Below are 18,748 nucleotides of genomic sequence, written 5' to 3' on the forward strand. Positions count from 1 at the left end.
TCTGGGTTATGTTGCTTTTGTCTAAATTTCTAAACTAAAGCAATAACCATTGGAGGTGCTTAACATCTTATAATTGCATTGTACACTTAATTATGAATCAATGTTGGAGGCTTAACGAAATTCCGGAACTTATAGTCATTGATTCTCAAGGGTAGTCTTCGTTCTATCTTTAAGGGATTTCTAGAATCTAGACCCCACATATCTCCCAATGCAGTTAATTGCACGATGCACGTACACAACAAACCAACATCGTTGCACGTAACATCCACAACTTCATTTTTGACCTTGATGGTGATGATGCCGTTGTAACCAGCATCGAGTTCTTTAACATTTCCCAAAACCTGATTTCCTAAAACATAGGCAAAATACTCACCACACTCCTCAAAGATTTGCTCCAAAACTCTCGTGCTCAAGGATTCACTCCAAATATTGCATCAAGAATCCTAATTTCTCACAGTAAAAACAAAAATCCCAAATTAAAAAACTGAAAGAGAGAAATCAGAATCTTCCAATTGTAATACAACCTAAATGATCAGGAGGGTGGGAGTTAACTTCATTACTGTCCTGGTTCTTTCTTTACTTTTCCGGTCCCTTCTACAAGAAATTCGGTGATGTTTCTTTCTCTATAAAATGAGAAATAAGGGTTGGAATTTCTAGGTAACCATTTATATGGGAGGGTAATTTGGTAATTGTAAGTTTTAAAAACACACAATCTTATTTCTGTTATATTGTTGTGCATGGTTTGTGCATATTTGGTTTGTTCTATTTCAAGAGCAGGGTCAGGGATTCAGAAATCTCTTGTCGTTGGCATCATAGTTGTTCGTTATGTTGCCCTGCCTCTTATAGGCATCTTGGTTGTTAAGGGGGCACTGAAATTTGGGTTGGTGCACTCTGATCCATTATATCGGTTTGTTCTTCTGCTTCAGTTTTCACTCCCACCTGCGATGAACATTCGTACGCTTGCTCTTCTGTTGTTTAACATCAGAAAGTGCAATCAGCAGTTGCTCGCTCGCTTGCTCTCTCTCTCTCTCTCTCTCTCTCTCTCGTAACAAATGTAAGTTTGTTCTCAAGTACTGTTTATTGAGGGTTCTTTAGAGAAAGACCTTTGAAACTCCTATTTTCCAAACAAAAACCCACCTAATAGTAAGTATTCAAATAAAACCCAAAATTCAAATAGATTACCATGTAGGCAAATATGTAACCAATTATTACAACATATTTACAACTTATGCCACGAAACCCTAATTATGTCAATAAATATTATTACTCACCCTAATTATGATTAGCAATTAACCCCACATGGAAAATTTTCCTTTCCTGTATCATAAATGTATCATAAATATTAGTAACATATATATACACACACACACACACACACTAACTTATCCATATTCATAAACAATTATGAGCACATTTTTCGCATGAAAAAAGAAAATCCTTTGTCTAATCAGTTATTTTCCATCAAATAATATTGTTTGATAAAAAAACAAACCAATTAATATTCTTTATGTTGTAGGTAAATTATTTTACATAGATTATTACATACATTAGACATTTTTTATTTGTTATTATGTATGCGTGTTAACAATAATTTATCTATATTTATATGTAAAATATAAATAAATTAATTTTGAATCAAATAGCATTTATTTTGTAGGTAAATTAAAGTAGTAGTTACATTATTTTGGTCAAGTTAAATAGTGCCTAAATTATTTCGTAAAAACTAAACCAAGACAAATTATCGCCATAAAAATGAAATAGTAGATACATTATTTTTTTATTTGATTAAACAATAGGTAAATTATATTGTAGGTATTATTACTGGACAAATTTTAAAAGTTGTCAAATAACATTTCTTTAACTTTATAAGTAAATTATTTTGCATGTATTATTACTGAACAAATTTTATAGTGCCCTTTCAAATTTTCATTTGGGTAAGAAAATGAAAATATTAAATTAAAATTGTCAAATTTTATGCAAATTTGAAAAACAATTACGAAATCTTAAGGAAAGTATAACATTAGTGAGTTTTCTTTCCAGAAGCATTAACATACAATTTGTTATGATATATTAATATGCAATGATTTTAAACATTAATGCATTTTTTTCATTAATCCCTCACTTCAAATATGCATAGAATTTAATGTATACACTAAAACTGTAATTAGGGGTGTTTTAGGCATCTAAAAAAATGCAAAATGTGTAAAGGCAAATAGAATTAATGAATTTGCTTATGTGGAGCCTAGTCATTGGGTTTTATTCAGGTAAAAGACAATGTTGGGTTTTATGTAAAGAAACTTAAGTTTCAAAGGCTAAAGTCATATTTTCAGTTTAAAATATGGCAGGAATAATGACGCAATTATTTGGAGCAGGAGAGAATGAATGTTCAGTTATCATACTATGGACTTATGCTTTCGCTTCACTGTCACTTACATTCTGGTCCGCCGCCGTCATGTGGCTTGTGGCGCAAATGTGAATCGAAATTTTACATGCATTCTGTCTAATACAAGTGTACGCAATTTATCAGAAGAAATATTACGAAGCTCCACCCCGAGTCCGCTGGGAATTACGAAGCTCTCAGTTCAGTTCCTTCCCGTCATCGGATTGAACATGCAGAGCCACTGTTCGACTCTATAGGCTACCCAGATGACGAGTGGTTTGTGGCTACGATTTGGTCCGGGAAGTGTTAAAATGCATGAAATAAACATGTTGGAATAATGGTGAAATTAGGCTAGTCAACTTTCTTGTTCAAAGTTAGGCAAGTTAGGTTAGTCAAGCAAGATAGGTAAGTTAGGCAAAATTAGGCTTATGATCTTTTTCTTCCCTATATATATGTTTCATCTTGTAATTTTTTCATCAAGCAAATATACATCAAAATTCAATATGGTATCAGAGCTGTGATCTGGGAAAAAACCACAAAACACAGCTCTAAAGCAGCCACGAGGTCAACCATTCTAGGCATGGCCTCTCATTCAAAATGGGAAAATCCCAACCACCCGCTCTATCTCCACCACTCGGATCAACCTGGTGCAATCCTCGTACCACAACCATTGGTGGAAGACAACTACAACACATGGGTTCAATCCATGAGTATGGCCTTAACGGTCAAGAACAAACTTGGTTTTGTTGATGGAACGATCAACAAACCAAGTGAGGATAATTTTGAGGAGCTACAGCAATGGAATCGCTGCAACAACTTGGTCAAGACATGGCTACTAGGCTCCATGTCAAAGGAGATTTCAGGGAGTGTCATCAACTACAAGGATGCTCGACAAATGTGGACCGATCTGCAGGAGAGGTTCTCACATGTGAATATAGTTCAGCTGTTCCATGTTGAGAACGAGATCCATGATTGCGTCCAAAGCAATATGAGTGTAAGTTCTTACTTCACTAAACTTAAAAGTTTATGGGATGAACGTGATACTTTGTGTTCCATTCCAGCATGCAGTTGTGGAACAAAGAATGAGATGAACTCATATGTTGAAACTCAGAAAACCATGAAGTTCCTTATGGGACTGAACGAATCGTATGCTACGGTTCAAAGCAATACTCTTCTTCTCGAACCACTGCCTATGGTGAACAAGGCATATGCGTTGGTCCTTCGACATGAACGCCAGGCAGAGGTTTCCAATGGGAAAAGCACACAACTAGAAACTGCTGTCTTTGCAGTGAATAATCTGTCGCGAGAAGCTACACCTGAAGACAAAGAGATGCGATGTGGAAAGTGCAATAAAACCAATCACATCACCAAAAATTGTCGTGCACATCTCAAGTGCACTTTTTACGGATGGAAAGGCCACACCTTCGATTTCTGTCGAAAACGGAAAGCAGCCACAGAGACCGAATCCAATCGTCTCTTTTCTTCAAAGGGGAATCAAGTTTCACAAAGTAACAAGCAAGAGACAGTGCCTAATTTCCCGTTCTCTCAGGAGGACTGCAAGCAAATCCTTCAGATGTTGAACAAGAACAAATCATCATTTGCCAATCAAGTCAGTAATCTTCCTAGTCATGAAGAACTTTCAGGTAAAGCCTTCTCTTTTTCATGTAAAGGAACCAAAAGTATTTGGATCCTGGACAGTGGTGCCACGGATCACATAGTTTGCAGTCCTAGTCTCCTTACACACTCACGAGCTGTTGAAAATCATACAGTTGAACTGCCAAATGGTTCCGTTGCCAAAGTCACTCACATTGGACAAGTTGTTTTCTCTCATAATCTTATCCTTGAAAATGTCCTATGTGTGCCGTTCTTTAGGTTGAATTTAATATCTATCAGTAAACTAGCCTATGATTCCTTATATGTCACCATTTTCTTCACCCAATTTTGTGTCATTCAGGACCTTCGCTCGGGGAAGATGATTGGGACAGGAATTGAAAGGGATGGACTTTACTACCTCGACCCATCAAAGAAAGGAACATGCAACAATATTCAAACCGTCTCACCAAAGCTTTGGCACCAACGCCTAGGACACCCATCTCATAAAGTCACTTCGTTATTACCTTTATTTAACAATAAGGCTTGTGATTTGGAAAATTGTTTAATTTGCCCATTGGCCAAACAAACAAGATCACCCTTTCCTTTGAGCTCTATTTCTACCAAATCATGTTTTGAATTATTGCATATTGATATTTGGGGTGGTTATCAAGTTGCTTCTATTTCAGGTGCCAAGTATTTCCTTACCATCGTAGATGACTACACTAGAAGCACTTGGGTTTATTTGATGAAACATAAATCTGACACAAAAGACATTTTAGTCGGATTCATTCAAATGATTGAGACTCAATTCAATACCAGAGTTCAAATCATACGAAGTGACAATGGCCCTGAGTTTAAGCTTGAGCAATTTTATGCTCTCAAAGGCATCATACATCAATCTAGTTGTGTCAACACACCACAACAAAATGGTGTTGCCGAACGTAAACACCGGCATTTGCTCAACGTTGCTCGGGCTTTGCTCTTTCAAGCTTGTTTGCCAAAACGTTTTTGGGGGGATGCAATCTTAACCTCAGCCTACCTCATCAACAGAACACCCACTCCACTTCTACAAGGTAAAACACCTTACGAAAAACTGTTTCACAAAGCACCTAACTATTCCCATTTAAAGGTTTTCGGTAGTTTATGTTTTGCTTCTACACACGCCTAAAGGCCCTCTAAATTCGACCCCCGTGCAATCCAATGCATTTTTCTTGGGTATCCTTATGGTCAAAAGGGTTATAAATTGTTTGATATAAAACACAATAAGACTTTTGTTTCTAGGGATGTTGTTTTTTTTGAAGATCATTTTCCATTCCAAAATCATACCACTTCCGCTGCCCCGTCTCCATCAAACATTACACCCTCACCCATCACGTTTGACTTGACCTCTCCCATTGAGTCGCACTCAAGCCTTGCACCCGAAGAAATAAACATCACCTCTCCCACACTTGCCGACATCACACCACTCTCATCTCCTTTACCTACTACAACTCCACCAACATATACCTTATCAACACCTTCACATACCCTACACTCTTCACCACCTCCAACAACTCCATCACCAGACCAACCACCTCCACTCCGTCGTAGCACTCGACCGACCAAAACTTCCACATTTTTGCAGGACTTTCATGTTGAGGTGGCCCTCCCTTCCCGTGTTGCTCCCACATCTTCCACAAGCATGGTCCAGTCATCAGGTACATCTCACCCCATATCTCGTTATTTATCTTATGACCATGTATCCCCCACTCACAAAACATTTCTCACCACCCTCACCATTATCAAAGAACCCACCAGTTTTTCGCAAGCTGTTCAGGATCCAAAATGGCGTGACGCCATGCAAAAAGAGATTGTTGCCTTTCATGACAATCGCACTTAGACTCTTGTGCCCTTACCACCTCACAAACATCCCATCAGTTGCAAATGGATCTATAAGGTGAAGCTTAAACCTGACGGCAGTGTTGAACGCTACAAAGCTCGTCTCGTTGCTAAAGGCTACAGTCAAATTGAGGGGCTTGATTATTGGGAAACTTTTGCTCCAGTTGCCAAGCTCACCACCGTCCGCGTCCTCCTGAGTATTGCCTCCATACGAGGCTGGCATCTTCATCAACTTGATGTGAACAACGCATTTTTGCATGGTGACTTATACGAGGAGGTTTATATGTCCTTGCCTCCTGGGTTCGGACGAAAGGGGGAGACACGAGTATGCAAATTACACAAATCCATTTATGGTTTAAAACAGGCCTCGAGACAATGGTTTATCAAGCTGTCTAGTGCTCTCAAGACTGCTGGTTTTCATCAATCATGGTCAGATTACTCATTGTTCGTCCGAAACCGTCAAGGTAGTTTTATGGCATTACTTGTGTATGTTGATGACGTGATACTTGCAGGTAACAATTTGAGAGAAATTGAAGAGACTAAACTCTTCCTTTCCCAACATTTTAAACTAAAGGATTTGGGAAAACTAAAATACTTTTTGGGGAAAGAAGTTGCAAGATCTAAACAAGGGATTGCCTTGTGCCAACGCAAATATGTGTTGGAGATACTAGAAGATGCTGGGTTCCTTGGTGCGAAGCCCTCACGATTACCAATGGAACCAAACCTGTCCCTTACACAAACTGATGGGACGCTCCTACATGATCCTTCTTCATACAGGCGACTCGTAGGGAGGCTGATTTACTTAACCATCACGCGGCCTGACCTGACTTATGTGGTTAATATGTTGAGCCAATTCATGGACAAGCCACGACAACCACACCTTGAAGCGGTGCATAAGGTTCTCAGGTACATCAAACAATCTCCTGGACAGGGAATTCTTTTGCCTTCTACAGGTTCACTACAATTACAAGCCTTTTGTGATGCTGATTGGGCTCGGTGTAAAGACACTAGAAGGTCAATAACCGGTTATTGTATCTTCCTTGGACAAGCACCGATATCTTGGAAAACGAAGAAACAAAGCACAATATCTCGTTCTAGTGCAGAGGCAGAATACCGTTCTATGGCTACTACTTGTTGTGAAGTTATATGGCTAAGAAACATTTTGAAGGACTTGCAAGTAAATCATGCACAACCAGTCACAATGTTTTGTGATAATCAAGCTGCCATGCATATTGCTTCGAACCCAGTGTTTCATGAACGAACGAAGCATATAGAGATAGACTGTCACCTAGTACGTGAGAAGATTCAAATGGGAATGGTGCAAACAGCTTACATACGGACCTCGAACCAACCTGCAGACTTGTTCACCAAACCACTAAGCTCGGCACAATTTGAGGTCTTAATTAGCAAGTTGGGTGTCATCGACATTCACACTCCAACTTGAGGGGGAGTGTTAAAATGCATGAAATAAACATGTTGGAATAATGGTGAAATTAGGCTAGTCAACTTTCTTGTTCAAAGTTAGGCAAGTTAGGTTAGTCAAGCAAGATAGGTAAGTTAGGCAAAATTAGGCTTATGATCTTTTTCTTCTCTATATATATGTTTCATCTTGTAATTGTTTAATCAAGCAAATATACATCAAAATTCAATAGGAAGTAAAAACGGTGGTGACTGGTTCTCGGTGGTTTAGAGGGAAGAGAGAGAGAGAGAGAGAGAGTGTGTGTGTGTGTGTGTAATGAGCGAAGGATATCAGAGTGAGCGAGTGTTGGGATTAAAGCCCACTTAAAATTTCCACAAATGAAATTACTAAATTGCCCTCCACACAACAAAAATCATAACTAAATTTCCCCAACTCTTCAATTCTTCTTTCCCCTACGCAATGTCGCACTCGAGGAAGACTAATTTAATAAAATAGAAAAGTATGAGAAATCGGAATTTAACTTAGAGGTCCATAATTACTCAAATCATCAAACCAAAGGCATGTGGTTATTTCACATTTCTCAAGAATAAAATACATTATTTTAAGGTACGGATTTGTATCAAGTTTGGTTTCAACCAGCCTTGCCATTTCAATTTGCGCTCTTTTGCACTTCCAAAATAAGACAGGAATCAGGAATTTGAAAGCTGGACACCTTTTAAGAAACTCCGTCTCCCTTTTCAAATGCTAGGAGGTGTGCAAGCAAAACAATTGTCATGAATGTCTTCCCAAGCCCCATCTTGTCGGCTAGAATCCCATTGAGTCTTTTCTCATACATGGTTACAAGCCAATCCAAGCCAATATGCTTATACTCACGTAGAGGCCACTGCTTGAATGCCAAGGATGCGATCAAACTGCGGTGATGGATGGGCGGCAATTATAACAAATGCCCCCCCCTGCATATGTTCAGAGGTCGGTCGGTATCTTGTTGTTCGCAAAAGATGCAATTTTAGGAACTCAGTTACTTGTTTCAATGCAAATAAATTCAATTTTGTTGATGCCTATAGGACGAGTCCTGCTCAAGTCCAATTCCAATTCCAGACATGGTATGGGTTGAGGCCACATTGTTGGAAAATAGTTATTTATTTAGTGTTTGAATTTTGGCTTAGTTCATTTGAATTAGGTTTTCGTTTCCTTACTTATTAGGGACTAGAGTTAGTTTATTATAAATAGAGAGTTTTGTTATTCAGAGATAATAAGTCAGTCAAGATGTAGTTTATTCGGTTCATGTAACCTTCTTGGTAATTCCATTTAATAAAGTTTTATATTCAGTTTGTTTGTTTATTGTGTACTCTGATATTTAACTTGGTATCAGAGCAGATTCAATCATTCGGAGTTGATCTGTTCTTGGTGGTATCAATTTGTTTTTCAGTTGCCGGATATCAGTTCGGTTGTAGTTTGTTTTGTCTTTGTACCTAGTTTAGGGTTTTGTCGTCGAAAAACAAAAAACACAAAAATTGACCTCGTTGTTGTACCAAGCCATTGGAGCCTTAATTCGTTGTTTACTGCTGTATGATCCCATGGTTTCGAATTGGTGCTGCCTTGAACCTATGCATCAGCGTCCGCCCCCGCACCGTATCTGACCCACATGCCCGCTGCCTCGTTTACCTGACCGAATCATCCCACCTGCATTATCCCGTCTAGAACCTCGCTTGCTTGAACCACCACACCAACGTCTTCTCGAACCACTTGCATTCATTGTCTTCTACAACCATCACCGTTGCTACTCCACATCCACGAACCCATCACTTGTTTGACGAAGCCCAGACCTGAGAACCACAAACTCGGATTGAGTTCGTCTCCGCCTTGGATCGCTGCCTCCGTTTCTGACCTGCCTGCACCACTGTTGCTGACCGCCTTCGACCCACGACTGTCCTCGAACCCACATCGAGTTGCCGCTGCGAACCCATATTCCATGCTGCCACTATTAATGTTGTTTGAAGAAAAAAGAAGGAAAAAGAAATCATAAAGAAAAATGGGAATCATAAGTTGATGTTGTTGGATTGCAATTTATTAGGCCACTTGTTGGTTTTGAGTTCCACGTGGGTGATAAGAATAGTTGTTGTTGAGCTTGTATTAGGAAGTACGTGTTGCCCACTTCAACAATTGCTCGAGTGCTTGGATTGGTGACCACTCGAGTGATGTTGTGTACTTGGTTATTAATTGGATTGTCTGCCAGAATCTTGTTCTCTTGGATTGTTCATTTGCTCACTTGAATCGCTTGTCTTGTCGTGTTCGCCTAACAGAGCTTGTCTTGTCGTGTCCGCATAACAGAGCTTGCCTTGTCGTGTTCGCCTAATAGAGCTTGCCTTGTTGTGTCCGCCTAACGGAGCTTGCATCCACATCTTGTTGGCAAACTCTTGTCATGTGCTGCCATGAGTTTGACCGGGGATGTTGGAAAATAGTTACTTATTTAGTGTTTAGATTTGGGCTTAGCCCATTTGAATTAGGTTTTCGTTTCCTTGCTTATTAGGGACAAGGGTTAGTTTATTATAAATAGAGAGCTTTGTTATTCAGAGATAATAAGTCAGTCAAGATGTAGTCTCTTCGGTCCATGTAGCCTTCTTGGTAATTCCATTTAATAAAGTTTTATATTCAGTTAGTTTATTTGTTTGTTGCGTACTTTGATATTCAACTCACATTACATATTCAAGGCCCTATTCTCTGGAATGAAAGTGCCTATGACCACATGAATGATTAATCCAGTTTGGCCTTTATTTTATTATGACTAGCCCCTCCACACGTGCCGTATGACCCAAAAAACAGATAAAATCGGAATCAATAGATTACCCCAGCTTTCTTCGTATGGGGTTTCCATCCCAACCAAAAACAGATACTGCATTTAACCCCCTGTCTGCGGATCCTGTAGAGTCTAAATGGAGGAGGAAGTTGCTTTTATTTTAATCTCAATCACGATTTGTGAAAATGAAGAGCGACGTTGGGCTGTAAAGTCATCCTGGGAGAAAAGGGCGCTAAGATTGACAATATTTAATAAGTGCTAATATTCCCACCCTTGTGTCTTATTTCCTCACCCATAAAGTACTAAAATTAAAATAGTAAATAAATAATGGTGGGTGGGGTGTCATATCTTTGGTGGAGAGAGGTTGGGAAAGATTTGGGTTAGAATTAATGGAAATGTTGGAGGAAAGAATGGGTGTGTGCTAGATGAAAGCGAGAAACTTCAATGGAGGAAAAAAAGACTTGGGTGTGAGATCTGCAGCTTTGACAAAAAAAGGAGGAAGAAGAGTGGTTCGGGGATCCGAAGTCTCTACAGGTTGGCGATAGGTGCAAGTACTAGGGTTTGTCGGGAATATTGGGGCATAGATATGAAATTCGGTGAAAACAAAAGGTGGGGATCAAGAGAGAGATTGTGGTGGCAGATTTAGGATTAGTTGGAAGAGATATTATGAAATGGATGCCATGATTTGAAGGACGTGCATGGTTTGAAGGAGATGATGAATGTCCAGGTCTTAAGTCTTGCATTTTCTTTCATTTGTTTTATGTTTTTATTTTTTTTATTTATAATATTATTTAAAGATATATTAGAGTTATTTAAAAATATATATTAGGGTTATTTTGGGAATAATGGTGGGTGGGAAAATAACATTTTACTTTTTTAATTTTTTATGGTGGGTGGGATTATCATATGGGTGAGAAAATAGGACACTAGGATAGATTTAGTAGCACTAAAAATTTAATCAGATATTGCTTTGACTAATTTGCCCTTATTTAGTTTGATTTCTTGTTTTGCGTTTTTTAAGCAGGGGTTATGTAGGAGTTTTATAAAAGGAAAAATTAGGTTCATATCCCTATTTTTCCTACTCCATTGATTAAAACCTTATTCCCTTTCAATTTTTGATCAAGGTTGTAATACCCTAAAAATTTAAATATATGAATATATGGAGAAAATAAAAAATAAATCGATTTATGGTTATGGAAATAGAATTGGGAAATTTTAAAGTTTGTTCCCGGAAATTATTATAATTTACGTAATTGTATTATTGAGATTTTAAATTATTTTTCGAGAAATAAGATTAATTTATTTGAGTTTAGTTTTAAATTAAACTAGTTACGAAGTTTGAAGTTTGGAAATTAATTATCTAAAATCCATAGACTTTTCTAGGTCACAAATTATATTTTTGAATAGAGCTTGATCTCACGAACGCATAGGCGCAAACCATTCATGAAACGGAGTTATAACGAAGAAGTTATTAACGTTTAAAATCAGGGATAATTTGGTAATTTTATTTCCATTTAGAAGGCTCGAGAAAATTTGGAGCAGTAAGTTGTGCTATGTGTGTGGCTGTGATGAAAGGAAAAATAAATGATGGATGATTGAGATTGAAAGGAAAGAATAGAAAGGAGAAAATGAAGAAGAGGTAAGGGGGGGGGGAACCAATGGGGGAGAGAAGTTGGGAGGGGAAGGGAGAGAAGGGTGACACACCGGATCACCCTAGACCCGAAGACCCGAGTAACTGGCTCCGGTGATGGTTTTTGACGGTTTTCCGTCCAATTTCGTCGAGTTTCATTGAATTAAGACCTGGAAGAGTGATTTTGACCTCCCATCTCTAAATTATATCAAGAATTTTGAGCTATTTTGGCTTGGTTTCGTGGAAAATGCACCGGTGGACTGTGATGATTTCGCCAATTGTGAAAGCAACACGGTCAATTACCACCATGGTTAGACCCCTGGGCAGTCCAGGAACAAAGCCTAAACCACCTTGGGGGCGGCGGAGCAACGGAAATGGTGAATTGAAACAACCCATTTTTAGGGTTTCCGGTAGATCGAGGCCCATTTGGGGTGTTTCTCGGCCAAACTGTACTTGGTCGCATGTATGAAAATTGTTCCTCTCATTGAGATCTACAACCCTATAAAATTTGGTAATTTTTAGGAATAGTTGATTTTTTCCTGCGATTCGAGGCGGCCGACCACCAACCGCATCGATGCACGCGGCGGCTGGACAGTGAGCTGATTTTGCGTTTTTATCTAAATTTCGTTAATTCAATTATGTTTTGGTGTCTAATTAACGTGTTTTGATTATTAACACGAATGTGGGTTATTTTGGATTATTTGAACATATTCAGGAAATGGTTTGAAATTGAAATGTGAACTAAGAATGGCTTGATCCCTATTTAGCGTATGTAGGCAGTCTAACGAGAAGTTAGATGCAGCCATACAATAAGTGAGATTAAATAATCGAGACAAAATCCTTGTTTGAGGAATTGAGCTAAGTAAGGAAATTGGTGAAACAAAAATTGAGTTTTAACCTTATGTTTTGGTGGTTAAACGTTGGTCATAAATCAATGTGTGAGAAATAAAGAAAATTGAAGTAGAGAATCGTAAGTAATGATAGTTAACTAAATAAGAGTTAGTTAGGCCTGTCACCGATAATTATTTCCGAAAATAAATATTTCGGGGGCGGGGTGTTACAAATGGTATCAGAGCGAATAATCCTACTCTACAATATGCAATATTCTCGAATTCTTGTTGGTGTGAATTATGTTATGCATTGTGGTTGCATGATTTCACAATTTTTGTGAATAAAGTGGCATTCATGTGACATATATATGTGAGATACATAAATGATTGGCATTGTGTTAGTGGTGCAATTTACATGGTGATTATGAAATTCTAATAATATGAATTATTATTTGCATTGATATTGCATTATTCTCTAAGTTCTTTGAATAATGAGGAAGTTATGTGGAATATAGATATTGCGAATCATCATGAAATGAAGTGAATTGGTTTGATATTATGTTATGCACTATGGAAATTTGAATATTAAGATGATGGTGAAATTGTGAGAAGTTGTTGGAAAAGTTGTATTATGCCTGTGCAAGTGAGAAATGTTGATTTGGGCGGAAAAGAAGCCCGTGGATGTTGATTTGAGCGGAAAAGAAGCCTGTGGATGTGTGATTTAGGCGAGGAAGCCCGTGGATGTTAATTGGGCGGAAAAGAAGCCCGTGGATGTGGATTTGGGCGAAATGACCCATGGAATGTGGAAAAGTGATTGAATGGGCATAAAGACCCAGTGTTTCCGGAAGGAAAGCTCCTTATGTGGGTTGCGAGAATGGAAAAAAAAAAGTGTATTGGCCAGGTATATTACAATCTTTTCCAGTCTATTAGCCATTGTTTGGGGCAAAGGGAAAAAGTGATGAAATCATTGTTTTGACAATGATAAGTATGGTTAGAAATTTTAAAATCTTTTGGCCAATGATAATTGTGGTTGGAAATTTTTGTACTAATTAAAGTCATGGTGATTTATCGAATAGGAATGAAATTATAAACTGTGGTTATGGTTTGCCATTATAACTAGAATGGTGGGTGGACATGAATAAAATTATGGGATGAAATTTTGAGTTTTCGTTTAATATAAATGATTTTTTAGTTGAGTTTTTCTATTTGATGAAAAGAATTGACGGGAAAAGTTTATAATTACAAATTTGATTAGTTTGGTTTACCATTAACGAATTATGACGGGAAATTCTGATATTTTGTTAGCCATGATAGTTATGGCTTGAAATTTGATATTTGATTTTGTCAATGTGAGAGAAATTTTTTGGACCACTATTAGTTTAAAAGAGATTTAATGATGCTTCATTTTTTTGCACAAATTGTTGCCTCTTGACATGCCAAAGTGCATTATGTGGTGGCATGACAAATTTGGGTGCATGGAATCCCATGAGCCTTATGTTCTTTTACTTCTTTTTATTTTCTTATCAACATGAAGAATATTTGACATTTTAATCAAATATACATTACGGGAATGAAGGTTTAAACTTGAATGCGGAAAGAAGAATATTGACTCAAATCATTATGATTGTGCCTGCATGTGTATTGTTTGGATTTTGTTAGAGAAATATTTCGTATTTTCTGCACATATGGTTAATAGCAAAACGCATGCCATGTGTGTGTAATTTCGGATGCCTTAAGTTCAAATACAATAGATGAACATATTCTCAAATTTAACCAATACCCTTGATTGGTTGATGCATGTTTAATTTCAAGTTTTGGTTTCTTTATAATTAGGGCATTTAGTTCTCCTTGAATAGCTTTTGGAGCTCTTTGGCTAATTCATGTTCACGCGTGGGAGGCTCTTCTAGGAAAAGTTCAAGAATGTGAAGAAAAAATAAAGTTTTTAAATTTTACTTTGGGTGATTAAGTAAATTGCGGAAATGAATGAAATCAAGGATTGAGTTTTTTTATTTCATTACATGGTAATGGAAATTGCGGATCTTTATTTTAATGTAGTGGCGAGTAATGATGGTAGAAATTACAATGATTTTGGTTGGAATTTTTGCTAATTGATTTGTCAATTTTAGTGGTTTGGGTTGACATTTTGACATTTACTTAGCCATTGATGATTACAACAAGAATTTACAATATTTATTCTGTCAATGTATGTAGCTAGAATTTCTGGTATTTTTACTTATCAAAGAATGTGGTTGGAAAAACTGATAAAATATGTGAGAATCATGATGAATTCTTCATTGATTATTTATTTCTCACTTGAATAAATCGTAAACAGATGTTATAATTTTATTCACCATAAAATAAATGGTGGAAATAGAGCTAGTTCCTTCTAGTAAGTCAACATTTGAAATTTCGGGGACGAGATTTATTTTAATGGGGAGTGAATGTAATACCCTGAAATTTTAAATATATGAATATGTGGAGAAAATCGAAAATAAATTGATTTATGGTTATGGAAATAGAATTGGGAAATTTTAAAGTTTGTTTCCGGAAATTATTATAATTTACATAATTGTATTATTGAGATTTTAAGTTATTTTCTGAGAAATTACATTAATTTATTTGAGTTTAGTTTTAAATTAAACTAATTACGAAGTTTGAAGTTTGGAAATTAATTATCTAAAATCCATAGACTTTTCAAGGTCATAAATTATATTTTTGAATAGACCAGATCTCACGAACGCATAGGTGCAAACCATTCATGAAACGAAGTTATAACGAAGAAGTTATTAACGTTTAAAATCAGAGATAATTTGGTAATTTTATTTCCATTTAGAAGGCTCCAGAAAATCTGGAGTAGTAAGTTGTGCCACATGTGTGGCTATGATGAAAGGAAAAATAAATGATGGATGATTGAGATTGAAAGGAAAAAATAGAAAGGCGAAAAGGAAGAAGAAATGAGGAGTGGGGGGGGGGGGGGAACCAATGGGGGAGAGAAGTTGGGAGGGGAAGGGAGAGAAGGGTGACACACCGGATCACCTTAGACCCGAAGACTCGACCCAAGTAACTAGCTCCCGTGATGGTTTTCGACGGTTTTCCGTACAATTTTCGTTGAGTTTCATTGAATTAAGACCTGGAAGAGTGATTTCGACCTCCCCTCTCTAAATTATATCAAGAATTTTGAGCTATTTTGGCTTGGTTTCATGGAAAATGCACTGGTGGATGCACGGGTGGATTGTGATGATTTCGCCAATTGTGAAAGCAACACGGTCAATTACCCCCATGGTTAGACCCTGGGGAGTCCAAGAACAAGTCCAAACCACCTTGGGGGCGGCAGAGCAACGGAAATGGTGAATTGAAACAACCAATTTTTAGGGTTTCCGGCGGATCGAGGCCCATTTGGTGTGTTTCTCGGCCAAACTAGACTTGACCACAGGTATGAAAATTGTTCCTCTCATTGAGATCTAAAATCTTGTAAAATTTGGTAATTTTTGGGCATAGTTGATTTTTTCTGACGATTTGGGGCGACCGACCGCCAACCGCGACGGTGCACGCGGCGGTTGGATAGTGAGTTGAGTTTGCATTTTTATCTAAATTTCATTAATTCAATTATGTTTTGGTGTCTAATTAACGTGTTTTGATTATTAACACGAATGTGGGTTATTTTGGATTAATTGAACATCTTCGGGAATTGGTTTGAAATTGAAATGTGAACTACGAATGACTTGATCCCTGTTTAGGGTACGTAGGCAGTCTAACGAGACGTTAGATGCATCCATACAATAAGTGAGATTAAATAATCAAGACAAAATCCTTGTTTGATGAATTGAGCTAAGTAAGGAAATTGGTGAAACAAAAATTGAGTTTTAACCTTATGTTTTGGTGGTTAAATGTTGGTCATAAATCAATGTGTGAGAAATAAAGAAAATTGAAGTAGAGAATTGTAAGTAATGATAGTTAACTAAACAAAAGTTAGCTGGGCTTGTCACCGATAATTATTCCCAAAAATAAATATTTCGGGAGCGGGGTTTTACAAAGGTCCTTAGATTTTAATAAACATCATTAATTATTTCAAAATAAAATATTTTTTTATTTCTAAATATATTCATCAAGTGTTAGAAACGTTACATTTGGCATATATTTATATTTATGGCTAGATTTTTTTATCATATATTTTTATTTTTAGTTTGTACCATTTTTTTATCATATATTTTTATATTTAGTTTGTACCCATTTTTAATTTGCAACCTTTTTTGTAATTTGTACCAATTTTCTTTTTAGTTTTAATTTGTACCCATATATTAATTCCTTTTTGTGCTCATATTTTTTTAAACTTTTATTTGTATTTGTACCCATATTTTTAAATTTATTTGTACCCATTTTTAATTTTGCTAAATCTATTTATTCATGTTTTAAAATATATCAATAGTTATTTTAAAAATATGTTAATAATTATGTGGGTACATTACTTTTTTGCTATAATTTTTGTGAAGATCAATATTACTCTAAAATTGTTTTTAAGCATTTATTTATAATTTAAAAATATTATTTGAATTTTTTTTTAATTTCATGATTTGTGGGACATTAAATGCATAAATGCATGAGTTAAATCTCTTAAATGAGGCTAAGGACGTCGACCAAAATATTTAAACAAACAAGGTTTCAGTCTAACAATTAAGTTGATTAGGGACTGGAACCAAAATGACCCTTTATACAAATATAGGCAGTGAGAATTACAAGCCAACTTGAACATTTTTTCTCTTTTCGATAATTTGCTCAAATTTTCCAGCAAGAATACAAGTGTTCACATATTTGGAAATTGAGAATTACGTCAGGCTATAGTCAACAAAAAATTGTTGACAAAGTGGAATGCTAAAATAAGAGTAAAAAGGTTGAGGATAGAGATGCAAGTTCATTGAATGAGATGCACACAGAAAGACCAACTTGAAAAGAGATATTTTTACTTTAATGTATACTAAAGAGTGACGGAATGTTTAAATCTGAGATACAGTTAGTTGAAAATGATTACTGTGAACACGAAATTTTCCTGAAACGAAAGAGACAAGAACAACATGCACAAAATAATATTTGTATTTGATGATTTTGGGTTACAATCTCTCTCAAATTTGATCATTTGATTCGATCTCCATAAGGTGTTGATTTGTGGTTGTGCGATTGATCCAAAGGGCCGTTGGGGCTTGATCTTAGGATGAACAAATGATGAACAATGAACGCTTTCTTCAAGGCTTTTGGGGCTTGATCTTGAAAAACTATTGATGAACGGATCATCAAGGGCCTTTGGGGCTTGATCTTGATGAACAGTTGATGAATGGATCTTCAAGGGCTTTTGGGCTTGATCTTGAAGAACAGTGATGAACGGATCTTCAAGGGTTTTTGGGCTTGATCTTGAAGGACGGTTGGATGTGTGGATTTGTCGACGTTGTTGATCCAACGGGCCGTTGGGGCTTGATCTTAGGATGAACGGATGATGAACGGATGATGAACGATGAACACTTTTTTCAAAGGCCGTTGGGGCTTGATCTTGAATTGGTGGAAGTTCTTCAAGGGGCCGTCGGGGCTTGAGCTTGAAGGCGGATTTGGCGAAGAACGAAGAGAGTTTTCTCGATCATTTGGAATTTGCTTGAGAGCTTTAGAGTTTCAAAGCTTCAAGGTTTTGGTGTAATATCAATTGGTCATCTATTGGTCATGAATTGGTTATGAATTCCTCCCCAAATGAATGAAATTGACTTTTATTTATAGAATTCCAAAACATGATTTTTGGGATTAAATAATCAGATGAAATAAATCATTTCTGCCCGGCGTTGACATGTGTCCTATTTGATGACTTTTCCGATTTATTTTGATTTTTCGTTTAGTCACACGCTACGTGTAAAATTTATGTGACACGTGAGCGTTGAAATTGTAACTATTGGTCAACATTTATTTCACCGAAATTTCGATATCTACAATTACTTTACTCACTAGGGCAATTCACCACTAGTAAAATTAAAATCCCTTAATTTCCAAACAGAATAATTATTTTTTATTTCAAAGCTTCTGTTGTGATTAACTATTAGTGATATGCCATTTACCAAGACTTAAAGTCAATAAGCCTAGAGAGAAGACTAGCAGCAAACATGATGTATGACCTTGTAAATATCAAATATAGTAGACTTCCCACTAGTTTTGTATATACTCATCAGCACCCGCACTACCATCCACC

At 36.8% G+C, this 18,748-nt stretch overlaps 1 protein-coding gene and 1 long non-coding RNA gene across 2 annotated transcripts; both read left to right on the forward strand.

Annotated features, from left to right (window-relative positions):
• Positions 1 to 2,960: 2,960 nt before the first annotated feature.
• Positions 2,961 to 3,471, forward strand: LOC114826266 (uncharacterized). Its single transcript, XM_070821905.1, has 2 exons — positions 2,961 to 3,374; positions 3,442 to 3,471. Exons 1-2 carry the CDS (start codon positions 2,961 to 2,963, stop codon positions 3,469 to 3,471), a joined length of 444 nt encoding a protein of 147 aa, XP_070678006.1.
• Positions 3,472 to 3,723: 252 nt separating this feature from the next.
• On the forward strand, positions 3,724 to 4,658 carry LOC114824941 (uncharacterized). The gene is made up of 2 exons (XR_011581048.1): positions 3,724 to 4,023; positions 4,335 to 4,658. It is a non-coding gene; the product is annotated as an uncharacterized lncRNA (long non-coding RNA).
• The last annotated feature ends 14,090 nt before the right edge of the window (positions 4,659 to 18,748 follow it).

The sequence above is a fragment of the Malus domestica genome, chromosome 05, assembly GCF_042453785.1.
Source record: "Malus domestica chromosome 05, GDT2T_hap1".
Lineage (NCBI taxonomy): Eukaryota > Viridiplantae > Streptophyta > Magnoliopsida > Rosales > Rosaceae > Malus > Malus domestica.

What these genes read in the sequence shown, in the direction of transcription:
- LOC114826266 (XM_070821905.1), top strand. Translation starts at nt 2,961, where the DNA reads ATGGCCTCTCATTCAAAATGGGAAAATCCCAACCACCCGCTCTATCTC. An exon ending in GCGTCCAAAGCAATATGAGT is followed by an intron (nt 3,375 to 3,441) that starts GTAAGTTCTTAC and finishes GTTCCATTCCAG; the next exon opens with CATGCAGTTGTGGAACAAAG.